Below are 27,748 nucleotides of genomic sequence, written 5' to 3'. Positions count from 1 at the left end.
TGCAGAAATAAATATATTGTTTGACATTAAAGATTATTTTGTTAATTGACCATTTATATGCAGGAATACAGACATTGTTCGATGATATACCTGCATTTACCGATACGCTTCGGTAAATCATACGTTTAACCGGCAAATGTCTGAAAAACAGTTTATTTCTTCATAATTACGGACATTTACCAACTTATTTGGTAAATGCTGACATTTACCGGTAAAGCTTAAGATTGACCAGATTCTGACTTTCAACGTAACATATATATTACATATGTAGGGTACGTTTATAATAGGTTTATAATAAATATATGTGGAGTCAGAAAAATGGTTATCAATTAATAATAATACATGGATAATACACAGTGCTTTCTTATGGAAGGTTCCTTTTTTATTATTATTTGTGTAAGGCTATGTCTGTTTTTTTTGGTGGCCAAAAGAGGCAGGCTGCACTGTGTTTTAAGACAACCTAAAGACTTGTATTATAATCCAGGCCTGTCAATGGAACGTGAAACAAGCAATGTGATTGGTCGAGCAAGGTTCCAGCTGTTCGTATATTGGATAGATATGGACAACTGGAGCCTTGTCACATATTCAAAATCACTGCACTGCCTCACAGAATTTAAAGTACTGGTAGCCATCTTGTTTACAGTTACAGATGTACAGCTGTAAGTTCAAACTGAGTGACCAGTTATCAGCAAAAAAATCCCTAAAGTACTAAGCAGACATGCCGATTTGGATGAAGAACTATTTGGATGAACTGGAAGATAGCAAAACGTGAACGCTACAGAAAATCACAACAGACATTTCTGCACACTATCCACCCCTCTCTGATACAGACCTTGAAAATCACCGTTCCACTGAAACATTAGCATCTGTATTTTTGTTTATGACTAAGTCGCCCTGGATAAGGGCATCTGCTAAGAAATAAATAATAATAATAATAATCTTGCACTCAGAAAAAAATAAATAATTCAGTGACGTCTCAACTTCACCTCCTGGTGGATCTTTTCAATGGCAATGTAAAATTCCACACTTTAATTCAAAGTTATAAATGAGACTACTTTTGTGGTCCCTTTATTGGTGTAAGGATATTTAATTTTAAAAAAATAAATAAAAAATTTGCCCTAAAAAGTATTTCTGCGGACACTGTGTTGGGCCTTATTGCATAGGCTACATATACCCTCCCGAATTTTAATATTAATTTGGTTATCTGCATTTGGAACGAGAATTTCTCTGGCTAAAAGAAAACTACACGGAAACACACTTGCAACCCAAAAGTACTACCAAAACAGTGTGAGAAAAATGTGAGACTTATTTTTCATTTTTCAATGAAATTGCCCCGAAGTGTGGCTATTATGTGTTAAGAAAACGAGTTAAGAAAACTGGCAAAAATCGGTTTTAGTATGCAAGAAGCAATGTGAAAGATTGAATAGTGTCACTTTTAAAAGTGACTTTAAAATAACAATAAAAAGCATTACAAAACTGGGTTTAGAATATTCCGTATGATTTATGTCTAGTTCTTAACTATTTCATTTAACAGTGAGGCATACGAATAAATGATGAGATATGAATATGCATTATACATACACACCTTGTAACTTTTTTAGTCTGATGAATGTATAGGTTTTGTGGTAATCCAGTGTCGTGTGTTCTATTTTTCACTGACCTGCAGTGCCAGACATCTATCCTACAATTATAAATAGACCACTGCATAACATATTTGTTCTAAGGGCAGGTGGGGGGTGTACCTAGCAAAAATGATCTCAGCAGAACGCCACAGCATTACAATCAGGTTTCTGGTGGATAATTGTGATTAATTTCCTATATTATGAAATGAAAAAAAAAAAAAAACTGTACTGTCGTAGTATCCTGCAACATTTCTATCAAGACGACAAATATAATTCATAATAGGTAAACGTATTATTATTATTATTATTATTATTATTATTATTATTATTATTATTATTATTATTATTATTATTATTATTATTAATAATAATAATATTAATATTATTATTATTAATAATAATAATAATAATAATAATAATAATAATAATAATAAAGTATGTATGCATTTGTTTATTTTAATGAAAGAGAACACAGCGGTTGCTTCCATACTTCACAACTAACTTTACAGCCTACAGCATTCAGTAATATTGTTCATGACTGTAATATGACGGGGACTTTGGAGCGTTTCTTTTATTAAGTTAATTTTGCTACTGCTAGTTTTTGTACACGATGCTGATATGTCCGAATTTGATGTCATTTCTTTACAATAAGTACCACAAAGCAGAAGACCAATACAAAACAAGGCATACGCACATGCATGCAATTTGCTGAATGGAGGCTTCTCTGGTGTTTTCTATCCAACATGCCAGTAGTTTAGCGGTGCAATTTCAGTGGTATGTAGGAGTGCTTCAATATTGGGACTAATACGGAGCATTTGGCAGAGGATGGTTTAGATGTCATCCAGCACCATGGACAGCAACCGTAAACCCGCTGACAGTTTACAGCGGTTACTTATGAAGTTTAGATACTGTTTTGGATTATGTTCCAGTTTGGGATACTGTTGGTTAATTCTTACGTGACATTAATAAATAAAACGTGTTTTAGTGGGTTTTTTTATGCTGCCTCGGTGGCGCGTTATTGTGTGCCGCATAGTGTTTTTTCATTTATTGATGCTTACCTGCCGATACTGAAGGCATGCTGCAATAATCGCTGAGAGAAATGGTGCGATATAAAAGTACATCTGGAGCCCGAGATTACACCATTAACACTGCTTATATTACTGTTAATAAAGTGTACCGCACACTAAATGCTGCATCCATGTTGCGTCACAATGAAGCTAATAAATAAATACTCAAATAAATACATACATATACATCAATAACGTTAATGACAAATAGACATTCCAGTAGTTTGTTCGCACTGTGGGTGGGTGCCGTGGAAATGCTGGAAGAATCATAGACAGGCCTACTATGTAGAAAGCGAGCACCGCTGTTGGTGAATTGATGTGAAATGTTTGTTTGAAGTATTCTTCATGAAGAGGGCGCTGCTGCCTCCAGTATATAACCCCCTGTAGAGGAGTCGCGTTCTATTTATTATTTCAACATAAGGCGGCAGCTTTACGGATCTCATGTTTGAGAGGCCCCTGACATAATACAAAAGACACGTTTTAACTGATGTGGGGACTTTATCTGAACATTGGACACAATGTCAATGTCTGGTTATCAAGGCAAGAAGAGCATCCCTCACATAACGGTAAGATACATTTTGATGTATACGTTGCCTCTCCTATCGTCTCTTTTACTCGGATTAAATGTTTGTGATGGCCTTAGTGGAACCTATGTGGTCAATAAGCAGTTATAGTAATACCTGTGGAAGATGTGAGATTAGATTCACAGTCATTAAAGGAAGCAGCTATGGGAGTAATGCACGCCAAGACAGGGTGTTGTGACGACGGCTGTTGATTGCGTTTAAGAGAAAGTTGAGATGTGTCAAAAGGAAATTGATTAATGTGTTCCCGGTTTCGAGAAAGACATTATTATTTCTCTATTTGAGTTTTGAAAAGGGTGTTAATTAAAAGCTGAAAGCTAACACTGGTTCACAATGCCTGATTATACATATACACATATATATATATATATATATATATATATATATATATATATATATATATATATATATATATATATATATATATATATATATATATACTGTTAAAGGTTCTCTTCTCGGTCAATATATATTCTATTACGTCTTAAATCACAGTCGATAATAAAAGAATAACACAACCAAAAACATATCGATGTTTTTTGAGGTTCAGAATGCAACGACATACAAAATAGAATTGCAGTAACTAGAAGCGTAAACAATTTAGATTGTTCTGTCGAATTCAACATGAGGTTTGGAGTTGATACAATACAGGGGACAGAGGGTGAAATAACCATAAGCAAATCTTACTGTATACCCTCGTATTTGTTCTTGAATATAGCACACAGGAATGAGAAAATGTAATTTAAAACAACAGAAAATATGCTAATGTGTTGGGTATTAATAAAAAAAGTGTAATACAACATTTTGGCAATATGCATTACCATGGACAGAAATCGCCATAGCAAAGGCAAAACCCAGCTCGTCTATAGAACAATGGTTCCTGCACAACACAATGCTTAGCCACATTTACGAATGAATGATGCTAATTTCTTCAACCAGAAATTGATGTTTTCATGATGAATGTCTTCAAGATAAGACTGCAACCTTGGTTAACGTTGAATCGCAGCATGCATTGTTGGAATGTGATCATACACTGCAGCCCCTTTATTTACGGTTGGTCGCTCGATTTGGGATTATGGTTGTTGGAAGTTTTTTATCAGTCTGTGAATGGGTATAAAGACAATTCATTAGCTGTTGAACCACGCCGCTCTATCGGGTTATCTATCCAACCGTTTGTTTAACGATCTTTACTTGATTTGCATATTATACGAATACATAGTATGAATTTCTCTTGGCCCATATTGTGGTTGGACAAAGGTTGGACACCTGCCGTAACACTGTCAATACGTCGTAGTGCTAATTCATGCGTTATGCTATTGATTTCATATAGTCCTGGATACGGAAACAACTGCTTGTCAGCCTTCTTTAATGTCTGTCAAAACTGATGTCTTGCAAATGGTAGATGCAGCTTTCTTATATTAGAGAATACTTCAAGGCAATCTATTTTGCATGGCAAATGAATCAGTCCTGGGAGTCAGTGAAGCTTGCATTTGGTCAGATTTGTATTTGTTTGACACGTGGTAAAATAAACTTTCCTCAAATCTAGAAAATCTACTGCAATAGATTTAGATTATTTATTGTTTTCTTTTTTTCTCTCTATTTGTTCATATTTTTTATCTAATAAACCTAATTAGTAAGTGCTTCTGCAAGACGATTGACTGTAGCAACGGAAACTGAAATATTTTCTGAACATGGTTGTTTTGTAGGGATAGTTAGTTTTAATTTCCTAGCTGCCAGTAAACTGCTGAAGGAGCCTGTCATCATTTTGTGCAACGTCTGTCAGCCAGTCAATTACTCTGCCTGTCTGTTCCCTTTCTGCTATGAATAACAGCTTGTACATTAGAATTTACAGTAGTGTGGCAATTAGGTTTTACCAGAATTTTTATTGTACAAATGAGACAAAATCAGTTTTACTACTGCTTTGATTTTTGTATAAAGAATGAACAGATTTACTGATTTTATTCTGTGACTGCTGACTTTTGCCTAGGTCGAATTTATTTGTGAAGCTGTACTCTCTATACAGTATCTTAGATAAATATCAGGGAGGAGTTACAGTGTGATGCCTGATTAGGTGTGCAGTGAAGCTGAAGGCTGCGCTTACCATGTAAATGTAGGGGAGGGATTACAGTAATCAATGTCAATTGGATTTAATATGAGATTATTTAAACTAACTAAGGTTGCTATTAGAATATAAAAACCAGGTCACACCCTGTTGACTGTCTGCACAGCATACTGCACAACATACTGTATCAACATGATTTAGATTTGCTTAAAGATATTTCACACCTAAAAGAAATAGATACCACCAATATTCTGTGAGTCGTGTCAGTGATTAAGAAATATCTTTAGACAGTTTCACTCTTAACGCACAGGTATTTGTGTGTTTATTTTTTATGGATTTGTTTGACTATATTTTGTTTTTGTTTTCCTCTTACACCTGCATGGATATTGAAGCATTTTTCGGCAACCATCAACCTGCACTTAACAAAGTTATTAAAGTGGCTGTACACCTGTCAACTAATACAAGTATATATTACAATGTCCTACAATGGAACAATGAAGATTTATGTGTTTTTCTCCCAGGTATTACTCCGTAAAACAACTATACCTACAGTGCACTGTTTTCTTTAACCTGTCCTGATAAATTCTCTGAATCACCCTTTACACTCGGTACACTCGGTACAGAAAGAGGAAAGCATTATCCAAAAGGCTCAGCCTGTTGGGGATATATAAGAACTTTTCTAAAACTGAATCACTGACTGTGTGACTGTAACCTTTTGTCTTAATTCTGTTCTTGTCAAAGCCTTAATGTGCAGGCAGCATTCCTTCATGCTGAAAGCAAATTGGGAATTAGACTAGTGCAACATCCAACCATGACAGTTGAATTGTTTGTTTTGTTTGATTCTTGACTCTCTTTTCTACCTTTAGTTACAGCTTCATACAATATATGTGCTTTTTTCACTACTAACCCTTGTGTAGCTCACCCCCAATTCATTTCTTTGATCTTCCATTAATACATGTAGAATTTCAATTTAATTTCATATTTACAGTGTTAATGAAACATGGACACAACGTTTTTAATTTTAAAAAATACAGAAAACAAGTGACAAAAGGGCAGATTTCCCTTCAACCGGGGTCAAAGAATGTGAAGGATTAATATACAATTAAAGGGCTGCTGCATTTAGATCAATGGCTTTAATCAATAGACCTTCATGAAAGCCAATCCAAATAATTGGCTGATCTCACAGACTTTGATTAGCACTAATCGTAGACTACCTTGCCTTCAATTTGCTTCTCTGAAATTACAGTAGAATGTATCCCAGATATTAATGCAGCATACAGATGCAATACAGCCTGAATTATAAGCATGTGTACAAATGATGTTCGGACTTGGTACAAGGTAATTCCATTTGGAAAGTAAATAAGAACAGAGGTGGATCAGCAAGCCTGTGGAGCAGGTTGAGCCATGCGACCATCAGCATAAATTACAGCCTTTTAAACACTGTGAATAAGAGCTGTAATTTAAAAAGCAGCAGGAGTGAAAGGAACATAATCTGGGTGAAAAGAACTAGGTCACCAGCTGGATAATGATAGCATCATTCCTGAAGTAACTGAGATACTGGAACATCCCACAAACGATTCGAAGAACTTCATGCATTTTAACCATATTGTATCTTGCCATTACTGAGGTTTATTTTCCTGGCATACCGTACTACTAGCGACTGTTTCATAACATCATGAACTTCGTTTTCTGTGGAACACCTTCTGTGGTGGGCACAGTTTGCGAGCTAGACATGCTGGGATTTCTAAAGGAAATGTGCTTGACATAATCACGTAATGTTTCATTTGGAAGTATTTCGGGAATCCTCCTATCCTAAATAAAAGCCCTCTCAAGCTTATAATATGCAGATTTGTCTCTACATTAACATGAATTGAATAATGTATAATCATGTGGAATGTGGTAGGCAGTTTTTCTAAGCAGAGGCCCATGAATTAAACACTCTGTTACCAGTGCTTGGGTTAGTCCTGTCTCTTTGAAGGGATTAAGCCAGTAAATATCTATGATCTACTGTATACCTGACTAATAGAAAATGCTGTACTTCTGTTATCTGTAGCTATCAGTTCAAGATATGCAGAGATATCATTAGCTTATTAAGCACCTGATGAATGAAATGACTTGCTACTGGCAAATTAAATATTGTGTTCAGTAAAACAGACTTCAGATTTTGACTGTTTCAGCCAATTTGTCTTCTACTCTAATTAAAGTTTATCTAAATTATTTATTTTCTAAAAATATAATTTGTTTCCCATTGAAATTCAGCATTTATTTTTAAAAAGTAGCAAGTACCTTCAAATTACTTTTTGACAGTTTTCTTTTTACTTTGCCTTATTATTTGTTGCCATGGTTATGAGTAGTTCTGTGTGATTGCTGAAATATTGAGTGTTTTTTTCTTATAACCTGGGAAAGCATTTTGCACGTCCTTATTCCGGTAATGCTGTCTCCATGGCTACCAGTAGCCTCTATTGACCGTCTCAGTGACGTTGCATAAAAAAATCCAACTCAATCAGTTTCTGCCTTTTCACCTATTAAATCCAACAAGTACAACCCAGACCATACAGTCAATCTGATAGTGTAAACACAGTGTTGTGATTACTCATTCAATTGCTGTGTTTATAAAACCAGCAAAAAATACATAAGCTCCATTTTTGAAAAATAGACAGATAAGAGGCTGTGCAGGCCATGGTACAATAGGTATGTTCTGGATAAAGAAGTGTTAAATCTAGAAGATACTGTGCTTTATAGTCAGGGGCCACAGCTGAGAATGAAGGTGCTAGGGTAACCACGCTATGGGTATCATGACTCTATACCACTTTAAAATCGATTCTGCGCTATAATAAGCTCCCTTATGGCACAGCAAATTAAAATATCCCTGTGATGATTTGGAGAAAAAATATACCTGGAAAAGAATAATGATGATGATGAATGCATTTCTTTTTGCTTTCCAGAGTGACCGATTGCTTATTAAAGGAGGTAGAATCATCAATGATGATCAATCCTTCTATGCAGATATCTATTTGGAAGATGGGTTGATAAAGTAAGTTCTTAGCTACCTGTAACTCAGTGATTTTTGGATGATGATGATGATGATGATGATGATACAGTATATGCATCTTGTAAGCACTGTGTCTGAAAGATGTTTACTATTTAATCTGTTTAAAAGTTGAACATGCTGTAAAATGTATTACTTGCATAATGTAGATACAGTTTAGGGGTGAAGAAAGAATATACTTATTTCAACATTTTAAGTACAAGTTTATAAATCGCTCTTAATTTTAAACCTTAAGAATTAAATTGATCTAAAAAAACATATGAGTTGAAATATTCAATATAAAAATCACAGACAAAATCTATTAAATTGGGAGTTGAAACTGGACAAAGTAGTGCTAATTGCTAAATCATATTTCCCCTCCAGGCAAATAGGGGAGAACCTGATTGTCCCTGGTGGAGTGAAGACCATAGATGCCAATGGGCGGATGGTGCTCCCTGGTGGGATTGATGTGAACACTTACTTGCAGAAGCCATACCATGGAACAACAACTGTGGACGACTTTTATCAAGGGACCATGGCAGCACTGGCAGGAGGAACCACCATGATTAGTAAGATTAGAATAGTGTGCCTGATTCATAAATAATACAATTTAAAAGAAATGGCCCAGGGGGAACTTATATATACATAAATCACACATTACATAAACAACGTAACTCGACTGAGCAAAACAGAACATTAAATTCAAGTTGAAATGCAAACGCAAAGCAGATTTTTACTTTCAAAATTAATAAAAGTGAGTTTTGAAAATCAGATCTTTAGACAAATTTCAACACCTCTCAATGTATGCTACTAACAACCAAACGAGCAGGATGGGCTAAATGGCCTCCTCTCATTTGTAAACTTTCTCATGTTCTTATGTTCTTATTAACTTCCCCTAATTTCTGTCATTATCACATTAGACAAATTTGTTTTATACTAACATTATCAAGGCAACTATTTATTATAGAATTTCAATTAAATATGTATGAAGTGTCTGAGAGACAGTTGAAGAAAAAAGCAACAGGGATAATTCCTGAGTAACCAGCTGGACCCTAGCAACAGGACACTATGAAGCAAAGCTTTTTAATTTTTAATTTTTTTTTTACAGTGCCTCTGTTGCATATTTTATTTGGCTATTTGTTTGATTGTAAATGTTATTGTTATTTCTAGGGATGCACCGAATCCAAGTTCTTGGGATTTGACCGAATACTGAATCCATCTACAAGTTTACTGCATAACTTTACTCCATGAAAAGTGTGATGTGAATGTGCTGTTTCACACGGGGGTATGTTTGCATTCAGCAGCTGCATGTGTTTAGTGTGTGTTTGCGCCACCAGTAATTTAGGGAGTTGAGAGCTGCGACAGAGTTCATCAAACGTGTTCTTGTTATTAAATACAACAGTTACGTTCAATACCAGATTCGTGTCTTTTATTTAAAGAAGAACTGCACACATTGGAGGGATCCTAAGTATTTGGCCGAATCCGAACCCCGCTCAAAAAGTAGGTATTCGGGCTGAATCGGAAACCGAATCCTGGATTCGGTACATCCCTAGTTATTTCATTGTTACAGTGTTTAGGAAAAACTAAGGTTTATATTGGCATTTATCAGAGGCATTTTATCAGAGGCATTTTAAGATTAATATGTTGTTTTGGGTGACTGACTACATCTTTGCAAAAACAGTGTTTTTATTCACTTTTTAAGAAAGGTATTGATGCGTGGTTCCGCCCTGTGTAGTCTGACAAAATGAATTGTGATACTTTAAGGCCACTGCCCCCATATACAGAACATTTGCCACTAGTATTTAATGAGTTCTCCATGTAGAGTCTCTTTACATTTCTTGAAGAACTAATAATATGTAGTGTTTGAGAGAGACTGGTTTCTGCTGTCCATTCAAAAATAATTTCTGTGTATTATTATTTTAACTATTAATTGTGCGATTAAATATTAAAGTGTTTATTCAGAAGAACAGTATAGCAGTCATTGCACATTGAATTTGTCACTTTTTCTGAACTTAACCTATAAATATATAATAGTAATAATATTGTGGCTAAAATGATTTCTTGTTGTATCTTGCACATCAAATACGTAATAGCTGTGCAAGAGTGATGCTCTGATTTACTTTATGCTTTTATGGGGTTGCGTCCAATGAGCAAAGGCCAAATTAATCTATGTAGCATCATTTAAAGCTAATTTGTACACTGGTTAAGTGCTCACTTGGGTTTTAGACTTTAGGTTCTGTCTCCCTCAGCAGGTGTAAAATAAGTACACAAAGGGTTGGTCCAGGTAATCCCCTATCTTAAAAAGTGCTGTTTGAAAAGCCTTGTGAAGTTGGGGGAATACAGTGGTTGTTATGTAGTTATAGGCTAACACAGAGGTTTTTGTTGTTATTTTCAGTTGATCATGTTGTCCCAGAGCCCGGGGGGAGTCTGCTGGCTGCCTTTGAGAAGTGGCACGAAGCCGCAGACAAGAAATCGTGCTGTGACTACTCCCTCCACGTGGACATCACACAGTGGCATGAGGGGGTCAAGGAGGAGCTGGAGATCCTTGTGCAAGATAAAGGTTAGTACACTGGGAAGCTTATAGTGTCATGTCAGGTGGAATGAGACTTATTAACCTCTGGGAATTAAGCACTCCAAAGAGTACCTGTGACAGGGTGGCTGGGTGGTGACGTCAGGTCAGAAGCAGGAACGAAAAACTGACACCAAATACTGCAGATTTAAACAGAAAAAGATGCGGCAACGCCGTTTTATTTAAACACAAAAATAAATAAAAAGTTTAAACAGAAAAAGACTGTGCTCGCAGAGCAAAATAAAAGGTTTAAATAAAACAATTCACGAACACAAAATAATAAATACAGGTCAGGCTGGGTAGTCGCTGTCACTGTTCCTGTACGTTTCTTGTTTTAGTTTCGTTTTCTCTCGCTCCTCGCTCTCTCTTTCCTCTCTAACACCCACCACGAGTGCAGCGAGCTGCAGGCTTTTATACAGGTGACCATCTGCCGATTTAGCAACAAATTAATCACTTAATTCGGGAGATGGCCACCTTCTTGACAAGGTTTTCTAATTATTCCTGGCAGAGGACGAGTACCCAATAACAAACAAAACACACAACTTTCGTCGTCATTTAAAAATACAATAAATAAATCATAATAAACAAATACAAAATAACACAGGGGCGGAGGGGGAGACCCCGTTCTAAAAATAAACAAACCCTGTACAGGGCTGCTCGCCCTGTTACAGTACCACATACAGTGCCGTTAAAAAGTATTTGCCCCCTGTCTGATTTTCTGCATTTTTGCATATTGTTGACACTGAATGTTATCAGATCTTCAACCAAAACATAACATTAGATAAAAGGGACCCTGAGTGAACAAGTAACACAAAAATGTGATACATATTTCATTTATTTATTAAAGAAAGTTATGCAACACCCAATAACTGGTTACGCCACCTTTAATAGCAATAACTGCAACCAAATGCTTCCTGTAGTTATTGATTAGTCTCTCACAGCGCCGTGGAGGAATTTTGGCCCACTCCTCCATGCAGAACTGCTTCAACTCAGTGACGTGTTGGTTTTCGAGCATAAACTGCTCATTTCAGGTCCTGCCACAACATCTCAATGGAATTTAGGTCTGGATTTTGACTAGGCCATTCCAAAACTTTAAATTTCTTGTTCTTCAACCATTCTGATGTAGACTTGCTTGTGTGTTTCGGATCATTGTCTTGCTGCGCTTCAGAATTCATGGTTCCTTCAATGATGGCAAGGCGTCCAGGTACTGATGCAGCAAAGCATCTACAAACCATGACACTACCACCACCACCATGCGTGACCGCTGGTATGAGTTTCTTACTGTGGAATGCAGTGTTTGGTTTTCGGCAGACATAACGGGGCCCATGTCGGCCAAAAAGTTCCACTTTTGACTCATCTGTCCATAGAACATTGTTCTAGAACTCTTGAGGATCATCCAGGTGCTTTTTGGCAAACTTGAGACAAGCATTCATGTTCTTCTTAGTGAGCAATGGTTTCTGCCTTGCTACTCTGCCATGAATCCCATTTTTGCCCAGTGTCTTTCTGGTGGTGGAGTCATGAACACTGACCTTAGCCGATGCGAGAGAGGTCTGCAGATCCCTGGATGTTGTTCTAGGGTTCTTTGTGACTTCCTGGATGATTTTACGCCTTGCCCTTGGAGAGATTTTGGCAGGACGACCACTCCTGGGAAGATTCACTACTGTCCCAAACTTTATCCATTTGGACAATTTGGCTCTGACTGTGGTTGGGTGGAGCCCCAGAGCCTTAGAAATGGCTTTGTAACCCTTTCCAGACTGATAGGCATTAACAACTTTTTTCCGGAGGTTGTCAGGAATTTCTTTTGTTCGTGGCATGATGTGCCTCTAGAACCTGTGTGCTGACAACTTCACTCTGATGGTAAGGGCCAAAGTTAGTCAGATTTATATTGGGCAGGGCTGGCCCAAATTAGGCCTGGTTGTTAACCAAAGTACTCAAACAGCTGACCCTAATTATCCCTTTAATTGGGTTGAGCTAACTAGGGGAGCAATAACTTTTTCACACCTGAAGATTGCATGTTTGATTACCTTGCACACCAAACAAATGAAAGAAGCACCAAATTTTGGTGTCATTTTTTCTCAGACTCCCTCTATATACTACTACAACCCACAAAAAAATCTGACCAAATACAATGTGAAAAATGTGCAAAAATGCAGAAAATCAGACAGGGGGCAAATACTTTTTATCGGCACTGTACCTCACCTCACCTCTGTTTCTTCAACAGCACATATCATATAAACCGACTGAGAAATCAATTTTATGTAACACCTTGTGGAAAGTGTACCTTTGACATATTGGGGTCAAGTGAAATTTCTACTGATTCTCCTATTATGACTCTGCTGTTATGAGCCTTAGAAACATTTTATTTCATATACTGTATTGATAATACTTAAAAACCCTAATAATCTGAAAGAAGAGCATAATACTCTACACTATCTTGAAATATCTACAAATATTAATTCCAGTATAATGTAGTTTTAAATGCTCAAATAAATGTTTTTGAACTCAGTTAAATACTTGTTGTTAGCTAGGAGCAGTTTGCAGACAATCATGGTGTTTCCATGCAGGTCAGTTTACACGTGAAATGGTGATGCGCGTGCACGTTTGGGAGAATTACTCGGGTAAATGAGCGAGGGATAGGGTAAATCTCATTTACTAGTGTAAATGATGAAACACACGGGAAAACCACGCCCAGTTTCGCATAGAAACCCGCATTTCACATGTAAATGTTAATGAGCATGTTTATCCTTAACTATAAATATTGCAAGGGAGCAGGTCAGTTGTTACTGTGGATTCCAAGATGGCAGAAAGTAGTGGCTGATGGGTGATTTTATGGTTAGCAGTGGAGTAGTTCACCTTAATGCTAATGCGGGCGGCCATTTTTATTATTGTTTTTTGCTGTGTCTGGTCTGTCATGTTGTATATATCTTGTGGGTTTATAGTTCTGTATAAAACCACTTGCCACGAACTGCGTTATGCATTTGTTATACTATTAAAGCAGCTGTTTGAGAATACCCTTGCTTCCCGTCCTTTTTTTGATCCCAGCTATGTCCAAAGACAATGCGGGTCTGCCCTCCACGTTAATAAATATAGTTTGTGAACTGGATGTCGTAAGCCAGCTCGATCGCCCAAAACAGCACAACAACATCCAAGTTGTTGATGCCCTCTCAGAACTGACCAAATAAAATTGCAAATGAACGTATTGATTGTGTTTTATTTGTTTGCATCATTAATATTTAACACAGCAGTAAATCCAACACAACTTAAAAGAAAGGAGAGAATCTCTGACAGCAAGAGCCTCCTCAAATTGAAAAACAATTTTGTCAACAGCAGTAAAGCACATTATTAACCAAGCAGGCACAGGGTATTTTGCTTTATTACAGCAGTTTAGATTCACTTGTGTACCTGTTCTCTGCACATGGAAACCACATTTTCACAAAATGTCACTAGTAATCTTCAAAAACAGCATGAGTACTTTACGCATAGTTAATTTACATATCAATCCCCACCTTTCCCATTCATTTGCATGACGTCGGGTGAAAAGCCCGGTTTACTCGAGTAAAATAAACTGAGCGAAGGAAACCCAAAAAAGCATTTTACACGAGACATTTTTCTCGTGTAAATGTCTCGAGTTAAAAAAAAAATTGCATGGAAACCCCATGAATGTAAAAAAAAAATAAACCAGAAATACCAGTGACTGAAATGATATGATGGCCTTGACAAGTCAATAAGACATCTTTACCTTACAAATCTGTGTTGTCTATCTTTACCTTACGAATCTGTGTTGTCTATATCTGTTGAGAGGTTCAGAGAGTTACCTGGCTGAGCCATTGCTTTGTTTCCGTGATGTCATCTGCATTAGTTGATTTTTACCATTTCCATTAATAGTAATTAGAAAAAACAAGGTTATTGGCAATTAGCATTGTCATACAAAGGTCCCAACACCAGATTAAACTGTACATGAATATTTGTACATTGGTGTTGGGAATTAAAAGAAAAATGTTGATTTACTGAGCAGACTGTTTTGTTTTCCCTTGAACAGGTATCACCTCCTTCCAGGTTTACATGGCATATAAAGATGTGTTTCAGATGACAGACAGTCAGGTAAGGAGTAATGTTAAAGAAACATGTCTTTAAAACATGTGAGCCTTTTACATCCAGTGTGGAGACTCCTTGAATTTCCTCTTGTGGCAACTTTACAGTTGAACGCATTGTATTTAAATAAGGTAACCCTCAGAGGCTGTTTACATATGTATAAAGGGTTTGCTTTTTCTAATACCACTAAATGGTGCATGTCTCAATTATTGCGCGACATTGTCTAGTTTAAGTGGCGACCCCAGCAGATCAAATGCGAGCTCTCTCCTCCTGGGTTCTATATCTTTATCTCAATTTTTCAATCTTTATTACGTATATAGAGCCTTTCGCGATAAATCGCCTTAAAGTGCTTTACAGATAAAAGTAACAAAAATGAATAACATACAAAACTGCTTAAATACGATTGGCTTGAAGGCAGGATTTGGGATCACCCACTAATGCTTAGTTGTCCTGTGCCAGTGGGTTTGGCGTTTCAAATTGGAGAGAAAAAGGGACCCTGATTGGACATCCATTTGAGTCAACAGAGCTTCAAAATCTTCTCACAAGATACTAACATTTAACAAAAATAAATAAATAAATAAAGTCTCATTGCTTAATAGTCTGTTATTATTTAATATTACCAGACAGGTAATATTATTTTTATTTAAATCCCTGAATGTCATAACAAATGTAAACTTTTTATTTTACTGTTCATTCATATGGGATATGTATAGCCAACTTGTAATTGTGCCTTTTAATATTTGTTATGTGAAATTCAAAAATCTATTAACGTCTGTATAACTGAGTAACTGGAATCCAACCTTAGGGACTGATGCAGGATCAAATAAAGCGGATTATAATCTAGCATGTTTTAACTCTGATGGCAAGGTTTAATGAGAATGCCAAATTAAATGTCAACAGTCAAGATACAGTCTCACTATTCATATGAACACAAAAGATGAATGTCTGCTGCTCAGAATTAATCTGACCCTCTGGAGATAGCTAACCCACCTCTTCCCCTCGGATTTGTTTGGAAGGCCAATGAATCAAGTTCAAGAATGATAAAATTATACCCTTTCATTGACTGCACTGCTCATATGCACTCTAGAGCTCTCATCCACAGATATTGTGTGTTGATTATGATTATGAATAATCAGTAATAGTTTGCGATTAAGTAAATTAGGTAATTATCGCTGATATCACAGAAGCAACGCTCATGCACACGCAGCTGTTAATTAACATAAAGTAGGAGGGAGGAGGGGGCTATGCTTAGTCATCTATGAAATTATATTATGTCCATGGGTTACTTCCAAGTCAGTATTTAGAAGCCTTTTGCGAACTAGTGTTATTTAGCAAAATATTGCCTTTGTTTATTTTACAACAATAACAAAGGGTGGCCAGTATTGGGTAGGAAAGTAATTTTTTTATCAAGTCCTTTCAAACTCAGGATTAATATAATGCAAATTAAAAAAAATACAGAGTTGTTTTATGATGCACATTACTGCTCTTTTTATTGAAAGGGTTTTATAATGTGTTGATGAAGTATTTCTTGGGGCAAAGCCACCACAGCATTCCATGCAAGTTAGTTAAACTGAGTCTAGGTTGAGTCTAGGTTGAAATCTCTCAGACACAGACTGAACGATGATCCAGAGGCATTAATCAAGAGAAGCAAAGGGGGAGAACTCTGGGTATGTGGAACAGCAGGGTCCAGGCTTCGGAGAAACCAGCCAAATGATGAGCAGTTGCTTGTAGCTCAGGTGGTATGGAAGCTGCTGATTGGTGTTTAGAAGCAGAACCACAGCTGCAGAGTAGTGTTAATAATGGACAGCAGTTGAGTAAGAAGGTCTAGCAGCCAAGATGACCCTGGGAAGCTGCACACCATATTATTCATGGGCTAAACTACTACAAATTCACACACCTGGGAGGCTCAACTGTTCTATTCAGTAATACTAACAACACATCATAAAGGCTTTGTTATATGATACAGTATTATGTTGTGTCTGTAAAACATACAAAAGGCAATTGGTTTAAACTTGGTTAAAATGAGAAATGCAGGCCAATCAAAACAAAACCTGACAACAATTGGCAACCTTACTATAAATCATGTATGAGGAATTAATCAATCACTGTTAAGGGTTTGTCAGAGTTCCAGTACATTTTTCTTGCGTACCGATGTCCTCTAAAGTTAATGTTCTAATTATATAAAAACAACAACAACACTTTTTTTGTTTAATAGTGGTTCCTGAGTATAATACGCTAATACATTGTGTGTAGTCCTCTCGCCCAAAGCACACGAGTTGACATCTCTGTTAACTTATATTGTAACTGTGCATTGTTGCCACGACACTGCAATTTACAGTGCTTGTTTTTTTTTGCCAGCTTTACGAAGCTTTCACTTTCCTGAAGGGCCTTGGTGCTGTGGTGCAGGTGCACGCTGAGAATGGAGACTTGATTGCTCAGGTAAGAAAATGAATGAAACTGTACAGCACTCTTAATTGAGTCACCCCGGGAGTACAACGGAGAACAGGTTTATGCTTAAGTACCACTGTGCTTATACAGTTCATTCAATCCGGTAGTATTTATATATACACCTAATCACAGATCCTTAAAGAACCTGCTGCACAGCTTTTCCATTCTATTATTATTATTTTTTGTTTATTTAGTAGTCGCCAATTGATTTTACCCCGTTTTTCTCCTAATTTGAAATGGCCAATTGTATTTAGGCTCAGCTCACCGCTACCACCCCCACGCTGTCCTCCCAAACGTGTGCCATCAGCCAATCGCTACTTTTCACTCTGCAGGCCTGCCATGCAGCCAACCCAAAGCTACAGCGTCGGAGGACAACGCAGCTCTGGGCAGCTTACAGGGGTTGCTGGTGCGTGAGCCGAGGACACCCTGGCCGACCAAAGCCAGCCCCCCACCTCCCGGGCGGTGCTCGGCGCTCGGCCAATTGTGCACCGCCCTCTGGGAACTCCCGTCCATGGTCGGCAGTGGAATAGCCTGGACTCAAACCGTCGACCTCCGGCTATAGGCTGCATCCTGCACTCCACGTGGAGCGCCTTTACCGGATGCGCCACTCGGGAGCCCCCGTTTTTTCTATTTTAAAACCAAACCAAAACAAACAAACTTAAACCTATTTGTGTTGCATCCTCTTCCTGCTGGTGATGGAACAAACATATAGTGGAGCAACAACAAAATAAAAATGATTAGATATTAAGAAAGAAGGCACCGCTGTATATTGTTCAGAAGAATTTTAGTTGTACCATTGCTTAACATACTGTGAAAAATGGTTTGCGCACATCTTTTCCATGTCCCTGCAACCATTGTCTTTCCCAATGTGCCAGCAGTTCTGGGTCTTTATTTCCTATTTCCTGATATTCAGCTTTAAGTAGCTTTGTAGAGATGTCTTATCTGAAGCTAAGAAGACCACCAAAGAGGTATTTCTTTCGTAACTGTGTTCAGTGATAACCTGCTCTCAATTTTACAAAGGTGAATTCTTACCTCACATAGGAACAAAATAAGATATTCGGCATGGGAATAACAGGACCTGAAGGACATGCTCTGAGCCGACCTGAAGAGGTAAGGGATTTGGAAATGGCAAAAGCGGCACATTCGCTACAATCCACGACTTGTGGTAATATCTCTATATATGAAAAGCAACAGGGTTGAATTAAAATCGGAATAAAGTTGTATGCCTGACACTGATTTTCCTTAAAAGCAACAATTAAAAAAACGTAAGATGTAATGCTTAGTGAATCTATTTTGTAATGTGTATGGTTATAGACTTTATACCACCATTTAAATTTGATGAAAAGAGGTCAAACATTCAGAGCTATACATCATGAATATTTACTCGATTTGGTGTTTTAAGAGTAATGTTGCACTTTGCATACTGAAGTGGTTATTTCTGTGCAGCTGAAGTAGCTCCATTATTGGTAATTAGTAGTCTAGACTAATTTGTGTGAATAGAGTTGAATGATCCTTTTAAATTTGAAAAGCCAGTTTACCAGTAAAAAGGAGCAGACAGTACAGCTCCACATCTCTGTGTCACATTAACAGGGTAATGGCAGCGAGATGAGACACATTCAGGGAAACAGCGCTTGCATGTCTCTGTCTTGCAGTTGGAGTCTGAGGCAGTTTTCCGTGCCATCATGATAGGCAACCGAATCAACTGCCCAGTGTACATTACCAAGGTGATGAGCAAGAGTGCTGCTGACACCATTGCACAGGCGAGGAAGAAGGGTGAGTTCTGTGAGCCTGTCCTCGTGGTGAAGCTGTGTCTATACATAATGGTCTGCACACAATTTGACCCCCATTTGAAAATTGTTATATAAATGTTAAATTATCGTGTGCCTGGGTTCTGCTATGCGTGTGACTAAGCAAATAGCATTGGATGCAATGAATGGGGAATTAGTAAATTGTAAAAGTGCTCTGGAGCATTTAATTGTGGATTGTTTAGTGAGATGTCAATATGTTCTGTGGGTCATAGCCCAGTTCTTAGTTCCCATGAGTCATAAACAAAAATCTCCCAGTTGGGTCTATTCATTTGCAGAGCCGTCAAGGATTGGATAAGTCATATTGCCTCTTCTTGCCTTGTGGATACAGGATTTCAGTTTACAGTGCCATCAATCCAGAAATGCATTCATCACAAAAAAACTAATAAAAAAACACATTGGTACTGTTTTTTATTACTCAAAACAATAGGAGCTGTTGCTTTTGGAGAGCCACTGACTGCCAGTCTTGGGACAGACGGGACACACTATTGGAGTAAAAACTGGTCGAAAGCGGCAGCCTTTGTGACATCACCACCATTGAGCCCTGACCCTACTACACCTGACCACCTCAACACGCTCTTGGCTTGGTATGACATTGTACTGTAAATGCAGTAAAAAAAAGGTTTATTAACCTGTGAGGTTCTAGACTGATGATATTGGATACTGAATGGTTTGATTTACTACTTTTGTAAAGTGCTCTGGGATGGTAGAACATGAATGATTCAAGACACAGTAGGTGTAACTGGTATGGTATTTACAGAGATATTTCTGTAACAGGACGGCATAAGCTGGGCGTGAATACATTAATTATTTGTTTCAAGCTTCTTGGATCTGAGCCAAGTTGGTACCGCGTTCAGACTGTAAGATTATACAGCCCTGCCATTTTTCAAGAAGGCACACATTTACTTTCTCCTCTAGAAAGCTGATATAAGTATCCTTTGCAAATGCAACAAACAAGACTTTGCCATTGAAGCACTCAGTAATACTTGTGATCTTGACATACATTGTAGGGCATATGTTTTTAACATTTAACAACTATTAATACTAATTATTGTCAATCAAAAGTTAAAATGGATTTACCTATAAAGATAAAGTATATACATCTGTTTTTTTTTTTTTTTTTGGCTTAATTCTGAAATGAGTCATATCAAACAGGTTCATAGACCACATGCCTAGGATTGCAGTGCATTTACTGGATTGCTGATGGTTTTTGAATACAGACCATTGTGCTGTACTGTAAATCTACCAAACCTCAGCTGGCCACATATCTGGCTATCTATTTGTGTACACATTTACCATGTTAATAGAAGTGAATATTATTGTATAGTCTCTTATTGTATAGGCAACGTCATCTCGTGCAGTTTGGTTCTGGCTGCTCAAACTGTACAAAACAACGTCTCTTATAAAATAAGAGACACTCTACACACGATGCAGTAACGTATTATATATCTCCCAAGTTTTACTAGGAATAGCTTTAAAACAACAGAATGTGCAAAGGCATTCTTCTGTACAGACGTTAACTCTTAGAAACTAAACTGGGTTATGCTTCAATCTATTCTTTACTATGCCCGGTATTTCAAAGACTAGAAGGATTTTCTTGCGGATTCGTATTCCTTTTGTATTGCTGTCTTCTACTTCACTTCTTAGGAACATTCATTTAGTGAAGGTTAAACCAGAGAGTAACTTAACACTGATACAACCATTATTAAACTGGATAAAGGATTTGCACAATATAACTAATTCAAACATTAACATAGTATGACAGGGCTGCTTACACTGAGCTGTGCCGTTTTAGAACCCAACTCTGTTCTATTACTTTCCCAGTGGGGATCTGCAGGTGACAGGCAGTGCACATTGTGCCTACAGCACTTCCCAGAAAGCCATTGGAAAAGACAACTTCACTCTAATTCCAGAGGGGACCAATGGGATTGAGGAGAGGATGTCTATCGTCTGGGACAAAGCAGTAGTAAGACCTGTTTTACATTCTGTTACTAACTAACTACTGTAATGAACTGCTGTGTGCTTCATGCCATTGTGGCATTTGTAGAAAAATATGACTACGTCACAATTAATGGTTGCCGTCTGGTTTCACAGATTAGCACCAATCATAATGCTACTAAAAAAGACACTTCGTTATAAAAAATAGGCAATTTTTTTTTGTGTTACCTTATGCTAACCAAAGTGTTTTTAATTAATCATTTACAACTCATTTTAAGATATATGCAACCCCCAAACCTGGGATTGGGGAATATAATGGGTGGATGACTTTGTCTTCCACAATAAAAGAAAAAAAGAAAATGTTTCTTGAAATCCACAGACTAATCCATGATCCCTTTTTTCAGGCTGTAGGTAAAATGGATGAAAATCAGTTTGTAGCTGTGACCAGCACCAATGCTGCCAAAATCTTTAACCTATACCCCAGGAAAGGACGGATAGCAGTGGGTTCAGATGCTGATATTGTCATCTGGGATCCAGACAAGATAAAGACCATGTCAGCCAAAATGCAGAATTCAGTAAGCAAATTTTACTGTGCTAAGGTTACTGTTAGTTTGGAAAGCCAAAGGTAGATTTTGTTCAAAGGAAGAAAAAACTAGGTTTATTGATGTTTTTTTTTTTTTATATTACTATAAGAACAAAAAATATAAGACAAGAAAGATAAGTGACAAAAACTCATTTTACAGTCAGGCAGTGTCAGCAAGCATGACCACGAATACTGTACAGTCTTGACCTGTACACCCCCTTCCATTAAGACCTTGTTGTCTTTAGAAGAGACTGCCAATTCCACTAGCTTGGTTTGACCCCTCAGTTTATGAAAAACATGTTTATTTTCAGGCAGTTGCTTGAATTAAAATCAGGCTTGCCTGAATCACATAAAAAAGAAAAATCTAACCTGCTTGTCAGTTGTGTCATATACCTTTTTGTTTGTCAAAAATAATAGAGCCTATATTTTTGATAAGAACCTTTGACACACCTGGCAACCCAACCGGTGGCACTGTGGCAACAAAAATCAGATTTTGAATCCTATTTATGCGAATATGCCACGCAACAGATAGGGGCAGAACAATTGCAGCTCTCCATCCAGGAACGTGCTGTACCAGGAAAAAATGAAGTGTTGTTTTGCCGCACAAGAAATCTCATTGTGTCCAGTGTGTGGCAGTCTTTACTCCAACCCTAAAGCACAGAGCCTCAGGATTAACTCATTTCTTCATAAGCACTTCAAAACTGACGATAATTGGCCTAAATTAGATTTCCAGTATTAAAGGATTATAATACCTGTGCCTTGTTTAACAAAGACTCTTCCCTTAATTCTTTCAAGGCTCTCGAATACAACATTTTTGAAGGAATGGAGTGCCATGGGGCTCCCTTGGTGGTTGTCAGCCAGGGGAAGATTGTGTTTGAAGACGGCAAATTGCACGTTCTCCAGGGAATGGGGCGCTTCATCCCCCGGAAGCCTTTCCCTGAATATGTCTACCAACGCATCAAGACCAGGAACAAGGTAATGCAGTCCCACACACAGATCTGATAACTCCATAGTCTGATTAAATGTTCGCCCTTCATTCATTTATGAAGTTTTTTCTACAATGTCTTTTTTTAAAATGCTTTTTGTAATCCTTCTGATGGCTTTAGAAAAAGATTTTTTGCGCCATAACGATGTTTCTGAAATCCCTCAATTGACTATAAATCTACAGTATCTAGAGATAGATTTTGTTCATTTACCTTCAATATTTGAAATCATCAATTTGTTTTGCAACGTATTCACACCATGACTGAAATACAAACATAGGGGAGAAAAATGTTGCACTTACAAATAAATGCTAAATATATTTATTTGATATATGTACATCTATGGCCAAATGTTTTGCATCACCTTGTAGAATGAAACCTGCTGAATAATGCTATGTTAACATAATGAATTGCATAACGCTTTGTAGTTTTCTAATATACTTAACGAAAAACTGACAAAAATATAAAAATGTGACATTTCAAAATCTAACATGGAATACTGTACTACTATTATGGCTTCCAGTAGCCTTTTGCGATATCATTTAGCAGTTTCTTTGATTACACAATATTAAATAAAATATCTAAATTATGTTCACATATACCTGTTTGTAATTATGTCTCAATCCTAAAATTCTAGGTGATGCTAAACTTTAAAAAATTTTGGGGTCCTGAAGCCAAATCATTCTTCTTAGTTAAACTTTGTTTGCGGTGTCACTTCAGTACAAATGACCAGGCTTGACCACCTCAATCTACCCTTGTTTACAACACCAGATACATGTGCCCTTCCTCCTTACAGAGATCGGTGTTTGGCAAGGGCCTGTTTCAGTATTTAATCTTTTCTGTAACCAGCCTATAATATGAGGAGTACTATGTAACAAAGGCTTGCTTTTTGTACCTCAAGAGAATGGAGATGCTTGGAGTCTCCAGAGGCATGTACGATGGGCCTGTGTATGACGTTCCTGCCACTCCCAAATATATCACACCTTCACCATCTGCAAAATCATCTCCCGCCAAGAACCAGCCTCCACCTATCAGGAATCTTCACCAGTCCAACTTCAGCCTATCAGGTAGGACTTAAGTCAGTTACTATCTAGCTCTATTGGATAGACAGGCACCCCTCTACAATAGCAAGTTTAAATTCAACCTGATTATATTCCATTTGGCTGCACCCTACCACGGTGTGTGTATGTCTTAGTGTTGTGCTGTGCTGTTAGCGGTGCTGTCCTTCAAATGAGATGTTATACCATGTCATGTCAGCTTAATGGAGGTTTAATGTCCGATGGCACATGTTGAAAACAAGTATGTACTTAGTGTTTTCCCCCCAAAAATATGAAAAAAATAATTAAAAAAAATGTCTGCACTATTAATGCAGTCAATTGCTTTAGAATCTAAACAAATTATAAGTAACATTTTTTTGATTTTTTTTTTTTTTGATTGACTTAATCTATTTTCATAGCAATAAACAGTTTAGTGATACATTGCAATAACGAGCATAACTAATATTATCCTTGGCTGCAAAAGGCATTAGCTCACAAAGTCTTCAAAAACTCTCTCTCTCTCTGTAGGAGAAACACCATTGTCTGCCATTCCCTGTAAGTTCTATGCATTCTGCTTTAAATTAAATGACTTAATTTATTAGTTGGTTACTGGGTTTTTAAAACCCTAAACCTTCTCAGAAACACCCCATCAATTTTGCAGAGTGCAGCTGTTTTGTTTAGTGTCCAGTAGGTGGCCAGGAAGTATACAGTATACTGCTACACAATATGAATGTGGTCATGTAATAGTACTGCTTTACTTTGCCCTTCCTAACCCAAAACCATAGCATCACCAGCTGCAGGATAACTCAACAAAGAAATGCTGTGAAAATTACATATATATATATTCAGCAGCATCGCTCACAATACATCTACATAATAAACAAATTATACTATTAATTTTCGGATCATGTTTTATGCAGGACAGCCCTCTCATATGCAACGTCTTATATATTTCCAGGGGCAGCTTCTCGGCAGTTGGAAGGGTGCAATAATACAAGCAAACATTACAAGCACACAACAATAATAGGTTTGTGAGGTTAACAATAATTGCAAAAAAATTCCTTTGTAGATTAAAGTTCTTAATAATAGATGCCCATTGTAGCCATGACATGGGTGGGTCTATTTAATTGATCTAAACAGCGGTGGATCTACATGTTGCCACTTCATATCATTCAAATAGAACCCTTTGTGTATTAATGTTATGGCAAACATCTCTAACATTGCATGTGTGTCTCTTTTTAATGTTTTTCTTTTCCATGTCAGTAATTTCAGTGGTTGTGTTTTATTATTTTATTTTTTTTTAACATCTGCCACTGTTCATATCAATTGAATAGATGCTTGACTGTTTATAAAAGCCCCCTTTCCTTCCCCGTTAACTCATTCCCCTTGCCATCTTTCTAAATGTGATATACACTGGGCTTATCCACTAATAGTCTACCAAAAAGCCTGCTGTCTGGCATAATGAACCTAAATGACTTTCTTAGTCAGAATAATTCACTATGCCTGTTGAATTCCAACCGCTATACTGTAGAGTAGGTGGAAATAACAAGTGGATAGGTCAGTGTTTCATTTGTTTCTGGAATGAATTAAAAACACAATGGATGGTTCCAATTTCATAGTGCTCAGTAATCTGAAACCTAGCTAGAACAAATATATATATATATATTGGAGCAAAACAATAAAAAAACATTACAGTACTGTTCTGTATGAAAGCCCAAACTGGGATTTAACTGGTGTGCATCCTATTAAAAGGAACTTTACAGTATTGAAATTCTGTTTCTATGACTGTCAAATCACTGTTTAGTCCATGTTTATTGTGCCTACTCCACATTCTGCTTCCAGGTACCCAGGTTGATGACAACATTCCAAGGCGTTCTGGTCATCGCATTGTGAATCCCCCTGGTGGCCGCTCCAACATTACCAGCCTTGGTTGAACCCTTGAACTTGAAGATTGTGACTTTACAATAGATCATTGAGGGAGACTGTTCAGTTACTTTGTACTGTATATCAGTGTCCTTGAGTCCTCACATTCTCTGGTATTACTGTGGAAAATGAAGTTTCTTTTTGTCTAATAGGAAGAGGTATAAACAGTGTGATGTCATTCCTTGAATATGATTGCCTCACCCTTGTGCTGTACTTCTTACCATAATCACCTCAACAATGGTGCTTCCATTACTCTTTTAGTGAAATAACTAGAAATGTGTTCTTTGCCCCTTTTTAAATGTGGTTGGTTAGTTAGTTGCATGTAGTAACACATTTTGTGGAAACGTCATTGAATACTCCAATTTTAAACACACTTCTTGGTATAAAATGCCACCAAGCACGTGCATAGGTCTGCAAGGCTTCTTACAGGTGTCCTTTCAAAAAAGGTGCTAGTTCTGATAGGTATAATATTCTGTGTTAGTGACTGCACTCAAGATCAGTAAGGATGCAATTTAAAAGTTATGACAGGCATATGCAAAATATAGTTTAGCATTGTAAGTGAATGGAAAAACAAAATAGCATATCAAATCAGTGTTCATTTCTAGCAAAGTAACACACAGTATTGTAATTTAACAAGATGGTACAAAAGCAAGTAACATTTGTACCTGTGTAATACCTGCATGAAATCAGAACCCAGTCAAATATCTTTCAGGTTTTTTACTGATTATTTCTCATATTCACCTACGTTTTTACTTATGTTTAATTACTGTTGTCTGGTGATTTAACAATTAAAACTCCAACTGTGAAATAAACCATGAAAAATATGATAAAAACAGTAAGCTCTCTAGCCATTGTTTTAATTATTGAATTGTTTGTTTATTTGTGCAAACTGGTAGCTGTACCAAGCTTTGATTAACATGCATGATTTGCAGGAATAAATCACTAAAAACAAGTACAGACAAAATTTACTGAACAAATGCAAAGTATATATGTTAAAGACTCAACTGTAAAGCAAATTTAAATTAGAAATAATGACATGTTAAACAGAATGATTGTGTTGTCAGATACATTTTCAAAACACCTGTGGTATTTACCGGTATACAATAATAATAATAATAATAATAATAATAATAATAATAATAATAGTTAAGTTTTAAAATCTACTTCAAAAGACAACAGCTAAAAAGTTGCTGTTGCTTCCTGAAACCGAATCACCTTGTGCAATTAGACAAGCAAAGGTACCAGCATGCAGCAGATTATGATATTCATAGGGTTGTAAAAAAGCAAGTGAAAAGTCAAAAGATTCTCACAATGATTAAAGGAAGACAAGATAATGTGAATACAGCTAGGATGCTGCAAGTACATTGATTTTAAAGCAATAATTAGTAATCCTCAGAAAACAGCGGACAGAGGTAGAACATCACTTTCATAATAAAATAAAATAAAAAACCATTTCATAAAACTTCATACAATTTATGAATTCCAATGCTACTGTACCATAACCCTTTCAGAGGTCTGTATACATTTTTTTCCAGTAGATGGAGCCAAAAAAAAAAAAGACAGCCAAAGATTTGGATCTACTGGTTCTCTGGACCGGACGACCAAAATCACAGGCGTTAATGTGAATATTTATGAAAAGAAAACATGCACAACCTGCATAGTATGAACTGGACTTTTATATTAGAAATATGATAATATCCACCAGCAAAAAAAAGTACCTTATTTAATTTTAAAGATTCAATATGTATATATATTGGACACAAAATGTATGTGTCGACTTAACATTTTCACAACACCCATGACACATGGGGGCCCCAAAAACTTGTTATAGAACCTTGATTGCTTTACAAAATATCCCAACCTCCAATTCTGTTTTAAGCACACATTTTAGTCATTGCTTTTAGGTAGTTCAGTATGCGTTGTCTGAGGGAGTGATGATTGGAGATTTTTCCAACTTTTCTTTGGCTCCTCCGAGCTGTGTAAAGTAGCTGACCTTTTTTTCATGTCTGA

General features: G+C 36.9%; 2 protein-coding genes across 7 annotated transcripts in view; one reads left to right on the top strand and one right to left on the bottom strand.

The window, feature by feature from the left end:
* Positions 1-3,015: 3,015 nt before the first annotated feature.
* Positions 3,016-27,269, top strand: LOC117421163 (dihydropyrimidinase-related protein 1). 3 transcript variants are annotated; one of them, XM_034035193.3, is made up of 16 exons: positions 3,016-3,255; positions 8,278-8,366; positions 8,745-8,929; positions 10,756-10,920; positions 14,969-15,030; positions 17,380-17,460; positions 18,511-18,579; positions 19,122-19,242; positions 19,705-19,861; positions 21,099-21,240; positions 21,617-21,787; positions 22,591-22,770; positions 23,680-23,845; positions 24,344-24,370; positions 24,774-24,842; positions 25,658-27,269. In XM_034035193.3, exons 1-16 carry the CDS (start codon positions 3,208-3,210, stop codon positions 25,747-25,749), a joined length of 1,824 nt encoding a protein of 607 aa, XP_033891084.3. In that variant the 5' UTR covers positions 3,016-3,207; the 3' UTR covers positions 25,750-27,269. The 3 variants fall into 3 exon arrangements, with proteins under 3 accessions (XP_033891084.3, XP_033891085.3, XP_033891086.3); XM_034035194.3 differs by lacking the exon at positions 24,344-24,370 and having other exon boundaries at positions 3,018-3,255; XM_034035195.3 differs by lacking the exons at positions 24,344-24,370; positions 24,774-24,842 and having other exon boundaries at positions 3,019-3,255.
* Positions 26,589-27,748, bottom strand: part of LOC117421162 (evC complex member EVC-like) — a 20,859-nt gene continuing 19,699 nt past the window's right edge. For all 4 annotated transcript variants that reach the window (XM_034035191.3, XM_034035190.3, XM_034035192.3 and 1 more), the window contains one exon: positions 26,589-27,744. In XM_034035191.3, coding sequence (XP_033891082.3) covers positions 27,739-27,744 — 6 coding nt within the window. In that variant the 3' untranslated portion in view covers positions 26,589-27,738. The remainder of the gene's footprint in view (positions 27,745-27,748) is intronic.

The sequence above is a fragment of the Acipenser ruthenus genome, chromosome 1 (genome assembly GCF_902713425.1).
Source record: "Acipenser ruthenus chromosome 1, fAciRut3.2 maternal haplotype, whole genome shotgun sequence".
Classification (NCBI taxonomy): domain Eukaryota; kingdom Metazoa; phylum Chordata; class Actinopteri; order Acipenseriformes; family Acipenseridae; genus Acipenser; species Acipenser ruthenus.
The sequence above is the reverse complement of the archived record's forward strand: the minus strand, read 5'-3'. Positions and strand labels throughout refer to the sequence as shown.

Excerpts from the sequence above, each read along its gene's own strand:
- LOC117421163 (XM_034035193.3), top strand. The coding sequence starts at position 3,208 with ATGTCAATGTCTGGTTATCAAGGCAAGAAGAGCATCCCTCACATAACG. Across the intron at positions 3,256-8,277 it reads AGAGCATCCCTCACATAACG|AGTGACCGATTGCTTATTAA; the intron begins GTAAGATACATT and ends TTTGCTTTCCAG. Across the intron at positions 24,371-24,773 it reads ACCATTGTCTGCCATTCCCT|GGGCAGCTTCTCGGCAGTTG; the intron begins GTAAGTTCTATG and ends ATATATTTCCAG.